General features: G+C 46.6%; 1 protein-coding gene across 2 annotated transcripts in view; it reads right to left on the reverse strand.

Moving 5' to 3' along the window:
- The window catches only part of LOC145355981 (ras-related protein Rab-35), a 48933-nt gene extending 38337 nt beyond the window's left edge, over positions 1-10596 (reverse strand). The window contains exon 1 of one of the 2 annotated variants that reach the window (XM_080208521.1): positions 10423-10596. In XM_080208521.1, coding sequence (XP_080064647.1) covers positions 10423-10474 — 52 coding nt within the window. In that variant the 5' untranslated portion in view covers positions 10475-10596. The remainder of the gene's footprint in view (positions 1-10422) is intronic. The other variant, XM_080208520.1, reaches the window with a different exon arrangement.
- Positions 10597-10685: the final 89 nt, after the last annotated feature.

A 10685-nucleotide genomic window follows, 5' to 3' on the forward strand; every position in this document is an offset into this window, starting at 1 on the left:
CCACTCAAAGAATATCTAAACCAAGGCCTAATCACCACAATATTTATGCAACTGCTCCATTTGAATTTCAACGCTTACCTCCGCCCCCAAGAATGTCAAAGGTGGAGAACCTGTGAATGATAATCCCATTAAAAAAAACCAAGGCAGAGGTAGTTTAAGTTCTCTCTTGTTAGAGGTGGTCATCTTCTGGAACCTGAGCTTAATATTTAGCAGCCTACATTAGATGTTGTCCTGGTCTTGCTGCAGTTGTGGATTTCTATGAATGGAGATGAACATTCATTAAAAGTGAATATCCTTAAGACCATCTCAACTTCATCTCATTGAGAGGTGGTGGTGCTGCTGAGGAGCAGCACACTATTTTATTTGGACTGCAAAAACACAGCAATAATGTGTTTCTGCATATTTGGATTGCATCAGTTGATGTCCAAACCAAGTTTGTTCAGCTGAAACATGCTGCAGTTTTAAACAAACACTCCAAAAGCATTTGAACTTCCCTCAACAAGCCACCGAGCTTCATCTGAGTACATCCACCAAACCCCATTCAAATCAAACTCCAGGAAAGTGATCTGCAGCAGCACAAGACGACAATGAAGTAACATCGCTGAATACTCAAAGCACAAGTACATCTGCCAAGCTGATTTTATTGCTGGTTTGCTTTGCCAAAACAAGAAAAAACACCTCTTAAATTAATGAGCAGATTTCAGAGTAATACTTAACTAGGTTAAGACATAGCCTCAGTTTTCAATTTAGCCTTCCCCAATCCACCTTCCTGTTCTGACCTCAGTCTCCTCAGTGTCTTATCTCTCACATGCAGACCACTGGTTCAGTCTTCCTATACCTTTTCCACTTGTTTCAAATTGAAACCCTACCTTTGTTGCAAAATTAAATCATGCAATAATGGCTGGTTTTCTCCTCCTCCTATCACTGCCAACTCTTTCTATTCCAATTAAAATCTTATCAATCAGTAACCAAGCACTGCATTATTACAAACTTAAACAATGCCTGATATCTTTCAGAAACTCTTTTTTTCCCCCCACTTCCCAAAACTCACCAACCTCCTCCCACAAAAACCATGGGCTGGCTGGTGATCCGTAAAGGCCACTGGAAAAAAGTAGGGTCCCAATGAGACCTAAAGCAGCTTTCTTGTTGAATGACATGGCCTTTATCAGCTTGTCCTTTGGAGCCTGTAAACCCAGCTGAAATTTCTTCTTCATTTCTTTCAAGAGATGTGGGCATTGCTGGAAAACACAGTAAGAAGTTTCACAACACCAGGTTAAAGTCCAACAGGTTTATCTGGCAGCAAACGCCACTAGCTTTTGGGGCTTTGTCCCTTCGTCAGGTGAGTGGGGAGTTCTGATCACAAACAGGGCATATAAAGGCACGCACTCAGTTTATAGAGTACTGATTAGAATGCAAGTCTTTACAGCTAGTCAAGTCTTGAGGTGCAGACAATGTGAGTGGAGATAGCATTAAGCATAGGTTAAAAGAGATGCATATTGTCTCCAGACAGGACAGTAAGCAAGATGGTGCAAGCCCTGGCAAGTCACGGGGGTTACAAATAGTGTGTGACATGAATCCAAGAACATTTACCCAAAGATCATTTAGCCTCTGATCTTCTCCAAGGCAGCCTTCACGACATACGACAGCACAGAATTGCTGAGCAGAAACCGATAGCCAAGTTCTGCACTCGAGGACAGCCTCAACCGGGATCTTGGGCTCGTATCACACTATTTGTAACCCCTATGACTTGCCTGGAGACAACACGCATCTCTTTCACCTATATTTAATGCTATCTCCACTCACAGCCTTCTGTGGTAATGAATTCCATGGGTTTACTATCTTTTGCCTAAGAAATGTTTCCTCTTCTCAGTTCTAAATTGTTTACCCCTGAAACTGTATCCCCATTTACAGAATACTGAATAGAATGCGAGTCTTTACTGCATTAAAGACTCGCATTCTAATCAGTATTCTGTAAACTGAACATGTGCCTTTATATGCCCTGTTTGTGATCAGAACTCCCCGCTCACCTGATGAAGGGGCAGAACCCCACAAGCTAGTGGTGTTTGCTACCAAATAAACCTGTTGGATTTTAACCTGGCGTTGAGAGACATCTTACTGTGTTTATCCCAGTCCAACACCAGCATCTCCATATCATTGCTGGTAAAGCCAGCATTTGTTGCCCATTTCTAATTGCCCTCTAACTGAGTAGCTTGCTAGGCCACTGCACAGGGCATTAAACAGTCAACCATATTGCTGTGTGTCTGGAGTCACGTGCAGGCCAGACTGGGTAAGGATGGCAGATTTCATTCCCTAAAGGACATCAGTGAATCAGATAGTTTCATGGTCACCATTCCTGAAACTAGCTTTCAATTCTGGATTTTATTAATCAAATTTAAACTCTACCATCTGCTACGGTGGGATTTGAACCCTCGTCACCAGAGCATTCTGTCTGGAGCTCTGGATTACTAGTTCATTGATATTACCACCAGCCCAGCATCCTCACATTCCATCGTGAAAACACACACTGGGTTGATTTTAGATTCTCTTTGAGGGAAAGAAATTAATTAAGTAAAGCTCACGGGGGGAGCAATTGCATGCTCTCAATCCCCACTATTTTTTTTGAAAACACCATCTCAGTCCCGTCACTAAACAAACATGGCCTCTTCCTTATTAAGCCATTTTAGCATGAAAGCGATGAGTTGCATTTACCTGCTTCAAATGATTCCCCCATCCTTTTCCAATTTGAGTAATTGGAACCAACATAGCAGAGTAAGCCAACCAGCAGTAAATAGCAACAATCTGTCCTTATTGGATTATTCCCCTTGATTTTGCCCTGATTATTAATAGAGTTTCCATCCAGAATGCAGTCAAATCTCACAACATTGCCTCCTACTGACTCTTTTGTTCCCACAACGCCACTTCCTCGTACAATCTTCAGGTGGTCAAACTAAAGCTTCCCAGCAGTAAATAATTACTTTCTGATTATTCTGCTCCATATTCAGCCTGGCCACCCTACGCTAAACAGGGGACACACAATTCCTCTCAATTAAGACCAAGTTAGTAATTTGATTAGTCAATGCTTTATTTCTGTTTAAATATTTTAAACAGAAAGTTAAAGCCATATTATAAAGCCCTCTGATATTGGACATTCCTCACAATATTTGTTACAGCAAGTGTTGATACAAGACAGTGGCAGGTACCAAAAAAAAATGAAACACAGACAGGTCGATATAGTTTTGTGACAGTCATAACCCCTCCTCACCTTAAACTGTCTTCACCATCAGTAACAGGTCAGTAACCATCTTGTAACCTGTCCTGTCATACAGCTCAAAACACTCTCCAGAGACCACTCACATTTGGAAAGGTAATCTATCATTGCACTGCTGGATATTTTCTCCCCATCCCCTCAAAGTTTCAATAGACTGTACAAACTACTATATCTGCACAGGAGTTTTCTTTTTAAAATGTGCAAACCAGAACAGGGTTTTGTAGTTTTTGCCATTTTTGGATTATATTCCAGAGTTTGTATTATATTCCGGATGTAAGATTCAAAAAAGGTAAGGACTGCATTTAGTGAGACGCCGGGCCATCCCTCAATGACACACATGGTTTAATAATTGCCCTGTGCAAGAGGCAGAGTCAACCACATTGTTATAGGACTGGAGTCACACTGAGTCAAATGGGAAGGACAGCAGGATTCTTTCCCTAAAATACATCAGTATTTTAAACATCATAACAATACCAGCTTCATTTTGTTTAAAACTGAATTACAATTCAGAATGAACACATTCTTTGCATTATTAATCCAGTGACAAATACAGTTAGTCTTGGGATAAACCAGACAGAGTTTGCAATGAAACGGGTCTTGGCCATAGTTAGCTGTATGGTAGTGTTCACACTTTGGTGTTTTACACAGCCACAGGTTTTATAGATCTTACAGTCTTATGTGTTTCAGAGAATGCTCCTCATCAGAAACAGGATATCTTGAAAAGTTCAACGTCATTGGGTATCAAGATCAATCACTGACCCCAATAAACTGAGAGCAAACACTTCTGTAGTATTCTGCTACACTGAAGTAACACTCAAAAAGCCAAACTAACAGTTACAAATAGCACCCTTTCTGATTAATGTACTACCCCATGTCATCTTCGCAAATCGTCTGCAGCCTTTGCTACAGCTGACCACATCCTCCTCCAACAACTCTTCTCCTTCATTAGAGTCATACAGTATAGAAAAGATCCTTTGGCCCATTGTTGGTGCAGACTCAAAATCTACCAAAGGTGTACTAATTTTTCTGCATTTGTTCCATATTCTTGAATATTATGATATTTCAAGTACTCACCAAATATTTTTTAAAGCCTGTGAGGTTTCCAGCCACAAGTACCTTCTTAGGCAATGCATTCCAGGTTCCCACCACCCTTTGAAAGTGTTTTTTTTGACAAATCGGTTACAAGTGGTATGCCTCAGGGATCTGTTTTGGGGCCACTGCTGTTTGTAATTTTTATAAATGATCTGGATGAGGGTATAGTTGGGTGGATCAGTAAATTTGCTGATGACACCAAAGTCGGAGAAGTGGTAGATAGTGAAGAGGGGTGTCATAGTTTACAGAGAGACTTGGACAAGTTGCAGAGCTGGGCCGAGAGGTGGAGGATGGAGTTTAATGTGGAAAAGTGTGAGGTAATTCACTTTGGCAGGAATAACAGATGTGTAGAGTATAGGGCTAACGGGAGGACTCTGAATAGTGTTGATGAACAGAGGGATCTAGGTGTATGTGTACATAGATCCCTGAAAGTTGGGAATCAAGTAGATAAGGTAGTTAGGAAGGCATACGGTGTCTTGGCGTTTATTGGTAGGGGGATTGAATTTAGGAGCCGCAACGTCATGTTGCAACCGTACAAAACTCTGGTGCGTCCGCACTTGGAGTATTGCGTGCAGTTCTGGTCCCCACATTATAGGAAGGATGTGGAGGCATTGGAGAGGGTGCAGAGGAGGTTTACCAGGATGTTGCCTGGTATGGAGGGAAGGTCCTATGAGGAGAGACTGAGGGATTTGGGGTTGTTTTCGTTAGAAAGGAGGCGGCTAAGAGGAGACCTTATTGAAACATATAAGATGATTAGAGGTTTAGACAGGGTGGACAGTGATAGCCTTTTCCTCGGATGGAGAAAGCTAGCACGAGGGGGCATAGCTCTAAATTAAGGGGTGGTAGATATAGGACGGATGTCAGAGGTAGGTTCTTTACCCAGACGGTGGTGAGGGATTGGAATGCCCTGCCTGCTGCAGTTGTAGATTAGTTTGGGAGCGTTTAAGAGATCCGTGGATAGGTTTATGGATGGAAAGGGATTGGTTTAGGTTAGAGGGTCATTGCTTTTTTAATTGGTCGGCGCAACATTGTGGGCCGAAGGGCCTGTTCTGCGCTGTAATGTTCTATGTTCTAAATCCTCTTTGAATCTCCTGTCCCTCACCCTAAAGCAATGCCCCATTGGTTAGCTGAGTGGGATTGCCCTTATTTGGCTCCATGCTTAGCTGTCCCATTTTGGCTAGGGAATCTCCAATAATGGGCAGCATGCTGGTACAGTGGTTAGCACTGCTGCCTAACAGAGTCTGGGACTGGGGTTCAATTCCAGCCTTGGGTGACTGTGTGGAGTTAGCACATTTTCCGCGTGTCTGCATGGGATTCCTCCCACATACTAAAGATGTGTGGGTTAGGTTAATTGGCTAAATTGCCCTTGGTGTCAAGGGAATTAGCAGGGCAAATACATGGGGTTGCGAGGATAGGTGGGATTGTTGTCGGTCCATACTGGGGCCAAAAGGCCTCCACATGCACTATAGAGACTCTGATTCTAATGGCTTCTCTTCCCATCCCTACATCTGGAGAGGCACAAAAGCATATCTTTGGCCCCTGACATTCTGTCATCCACATGCCGTTTCTCGGTGACATCAATAGTGGATTCAGTGCGATATGCTGCTAACCTTCAGCTCTCCCTTCCAACCACTCATTTCTCATTGTCTGATAACCAGTTCTGAATGAGCTGAGATGTCCTCTAATTAAATATTGGGGACACTCATGCCATTGTCTTTAGCTTCCACCACAAACCACTCCCTTACAAGCAAATCGATTCTCCATCTTGGCCAGTGTCTCAGGCTGAACCACATCGAATGATGCAGGCCCCAAAATTTCCCCTCTACACCACTCTCTCTTTTAAGACCATTCTAAAAAACATAGCTCCTCCAATTTTTGGCTGCTTATGCTCTTCTGAAGTGCCTTAGGATGTTTTACCCTGTTAGACACGCTCTCGTTGTGAGATGTAAAATATTCTTCCTCTGAGCAGCATCATACAATTAAAATAACAATGAGATATGCATTTTCCTTTGAGAAACACAAGACATACATCCAAATGTGTATGGAACAAGACTGCTGCTAGTGTACACTTACTGTAATTAAATAATAAGTGGAGACTTCACCAATTTAGTTTTGTTTTTTGGGTAAGGAGAGGAGGGTTTTAGTAGGAGGGTCATCTATGAAAGATTAAGATTTGGTACAAAGTTTCCCGTTCTGAATCATGTCTGACTGACCCACGTGCACCTTTCAGAAACAAAAGTCACTGCATTCCTTCCTTCTGTACAGCCTGCACAATAAGATAAAGTCTAATTTTACAGACCCTCCTAATCAGGGTGGGCAGGTATCCCTGGGCACTCACTCACTGACATTCTATCCCTACCTCTGGGCACATACACACACTCAACCGCTGGAGGAGAAAAGAGTGGGGAGAACCATGCATAATCCCTTGACACCTTGACTCACAAACTGGGCCAATGCCTGGATTCACACAAACCAACTATTCTAGAGAGGGAGGTGGTGGGTAATCAGACGCAGTGGTCCCTATCCCAGGTTTCCTCAAGATGTGCAGGTTAGGTGGATTAGCCATAGTAAACTGCCCCTTAGTTCAGGGGGATTAGCAGGGTAAATATGTGAGTTTACAGGAATAGGGCCTGGGTGCTATTGTGGTTGGTGCAGACTCAGTGGGCCAAATGGGCTCGTTCTGCGCTGTAGGGATTCTATCCTTCAGTTCACTCGCTCACTGGTTTTAGACATACTGCACAGGGAACAATTTCAAACTGCACAGCCAATAGAACACGGGTAGATAATTACAGGAGGAGAAATCAAACACAAAGGGACTTGGGAGTCAGTCAGCAGTTAGGAAGGAAAATGCAACATCAAGAGGGCTAGAATATAAGAGCAGGGATGTACTTCTGAATATTGTGAGCAGTTTTGGATCCCATATCTATGGGATGATGTGCTGGCCTTTGAAAGGGTCCAGAAGATGTTCACAAGAATGATCCCTGGAATGAAGAGCTTGTCATACAAGGAAAAATTGAGGTACTTGGAGTTTAGAAGGATAAGCAGGGTATCTTATTGAAACTTACAGGATACCACATAAGGCCTGGATAGAGTGGATGTAGGGAGGATGTTTCCACTAGTAGGAAAAATCAGGACCAGAGGGCACAACCTCAGGCTAAAGGGATGATCCTTTAAAACAGAGATGAGGGTAAATTTCTCCAGCCAGAGTGGTGAATCTGTGGAACTCTTTGCCACAGAAGGCTGTGGAGGCCAGGTCATTGAATATCTTTAAGACAGAGATAGATAGGTTCTTGATTAATAAGGGGATCAGGGGTTATGGGGAAAACGCAGGAGAATGGGGATGTGAAAAAAGTGTCAGCCATGATTGAATGGCAGGGCAGACTTGATGGGCCAAGTGGCCAAATTCTGCTCCTATATCTTATGGAGAGTGACACACTTCAAAAGGGCACAGACAGGCTGGTGGAAAGCGCATGGACATCAGACATTGGAAACCTATGCAGAAGTGTGAAGCAATACACTGATAGGTAGAAAGGATGAAGAGAGGCAATCTAAACCAAAGGGTACAATTATAAAGTTGGTACAGGAACAGAGAGGCCTGAGAGTATATCTGCAACAATTACTGAAAGCGGCAGGGCAGATTGAGATAGCACTTAACAGGAAGATAGGAAGCTGAGGCAAGGAAGTCAATGATTAATCTTTATAAAACACTAGTTCAGCCTCAGTCAGAGTATTGTGTACACACTCCAGGAAGGACGTGAAGACTTTATAGAGGATGCTGAAAAGATTTATGAGAAAAGTTCCAGGGATGGGAGACTACAGTTAAGTGGATAGATTAGAGAAACCAGTGTTGTTCAGGGAAGGCAGCTGAGCAGAAATTTCAGAGGTGTTCAAAATCATGAAGGATCTAATCAGAGTAGATAGGGAGAAATTTGTCCCAATGGCAGAAGGACACAGTTTAAGTGACAAGCAAAGGAAACAAGGAAAAGCAGCCTATAGTTAGGATGAGGAATGAATCGCCTCAGTTTGTGGTGAAGACAGATTCAATCATGGCTTTCAAAATGGAATTGGACAAAAGCATACAGAGAGGAATTTTTTTAGGGTGCCAGGGAAATGGCCTGAGAGTTGCTCTTGCAGGAATCTGGCAGACAGGTCAGGCCAAATGTGTGCTCTAACCACCCCACAATTTGCTGACACTACAAGGTTCCAACACTCATGGAGACCACAAGATTATTCCATCCCTGGGCTGCTTTGCATTTATTGGCACCGTAACATACAGACTCCATCCCTGAACTTTTGTCACAATGGTATAATCATCTAATCCTCAGGCTTTTACACCTCTTTCTGCCAACATGCTTCTATTTTATACACTGGTCCTAGTCCCCAATATACACATGCTTCATATACAATCTCTTAATAAACAACACACTAGATTTCCCTCATTTGCCAACTCTGCCCTCTCCCACTCACCCCGCCTCTTCAACACACTCACACCCCAATCCCAAACACCCTCCTTACTCGCTGCACTTGCCTCACCTGCAACTCCACCATTCCCCATTTTCCCTGCTCTTCTCAGTCTCTCCTCCCCTATCTCAACCTCAGGAGCTTCTTATTTGCCAGTCCCTCCACCGCAGATATTTACTCTCCACTCCCCCTCCTTACTCACTACACTCCCTTCTCCTGCACCCCCCCCCACATTCACTCCCTTCTCCTGCACCCCCCCCCCCACATTCACTCCCTTCTCCTGCACCCCCCCCCCACATTCACTCCCTTCTCCTGCACCCCCCCCCCACATTCACTCCCTTCTCCTGCACCCCCCCCCCACATTCACTCCCTTCTCCTGCACCCCCCCCCCCACATTCACTCCCTTCTCCTGCACCCCCCCCCCCACATTCACTCCCTTCTCCTGCACCCCCCCCCACATTCACTCCCTTCTCCTGCACCCCCCCCCACATTCACTCCCTTCTCCTGCACCCCCCCCCACATTCACTCCCTTCTCCTGCACCCCCCCCCCACATTCACTCCCTTCTCCTGCACCCCCCCCCCACATTCACTCCCTTCTCCTGCACCCCCCCCCCACATTCACTCCCTTCTCCTGCACCCCCCCCCCACATTCACTCCCTTCTCCTGCACCCCCCCCCCACATTCACTCCCTTCTCCTGCATCCCCCCCCCCCACATTCACTCCCTTCTCCTGCCCCCCCCCCCCCACATTCACTCCCTTCTCCTGCCCCCCCCCCCCCCACATTCACTCCCTTCTCCTGCCCCCCCCCCCACATTCACTCCCTTCTCCTGCCCCCCCCCCCCACATTCACTCCCTTCTCCTGCCCCCCCCCCCACATTCACTCCCTTCTCCTGCCCCCCCCCCCACATTCACTCCCTTCTCCTGCCCCCCCCCCCACATTCACTCCCTTCTCCTGCCCCCCCCCCCACATTCACTCCCTTCTCCTGCCCCCCCCCCCACATTCACTCCCTTCTCCTGCCCCCCCCCCACATTCACTCCCTTCTCCTGCCCCCCCCCCCACATTCACTCCCTTCTCCTGCCCCCCCCCCACATTCACTCCCTTCTCCTGCCCCCCCCCCCACATTCACTCCCTTCTCCTGCCCCCCCCCCCACATTCACTCCCTTCTCCTGCCCCCCCCCCCACATTCACTCCCTTCTCCTGCCCCCCCCCCCCACATTCACTCCCTTCTCCTGCCCCCCCCCCCACATTCACTCCCTTCTCCTGCCCCCCCCTCACATTCACTCCCTTCTCCTGCCCCCCCCCTTCACTCCCCCTCCCCTTCACTCCCCTATTTCCATCTCAAGATCTCGGCACTCTCCAGTCCCTCCGCCCCGGATATTTACACTCTAATCCCAGCCCCGACTTCTTTCCGACAAGCCGCCCTCAGGCAGCACAGAGCGAGGGGAGGCCCTGACGGGCTGCGGCCTGTTTGCCTCTGGCTTCCCCTTGCCCAGGCTGTGCGGACGCTGCTGCTGCTGCTGCCAGGGCCTTGGGCTCGGCCTGTTTCCTGCTGCCGCCGCCCCGGCTCCACTGCTCGGGGTCTCCCCCGGCCCTTACTTACCGCTGTCCCCGATGATAAGCAGCTTAAAGAGATGGTCGTAATCCCTGGCCATGGCGGCGGCGGCGCTGAGCAGGGAAGCTAGGCTCAGTCTCTCAGTGGCGGCGCCGCTTCCTCCGGCTGTTTGTGCAGGGCGGCTACGATTATCCGGCTCCCACTCGGTTCGGCTGTTTCCGAAATCACTCGGCTCCTCAACAGTCTGCCTGCCTTCCGGAAATAGCTCCGGCCTCCTGAACCTCGGCTCTTTCCGGAGATAGTCAGTTCTG

The sequence above is a fragment of the Carcharhinus amblyrhynchos genome, chromosome 20 (assembly GCF_965287045.1).
Source record: "Carcharhinus amblyrhynchos chromosome 20, sCarAmb.v2.hapA, whole genome shotgun sequence".
Lineage (NCBI taxonomy): Eukaryota > Metazoa > Chordata > Chondrichthyes > Carcharhiniformes > Carcharhinidae > Carcharhinus > Carcharhinus amblyrhynchos.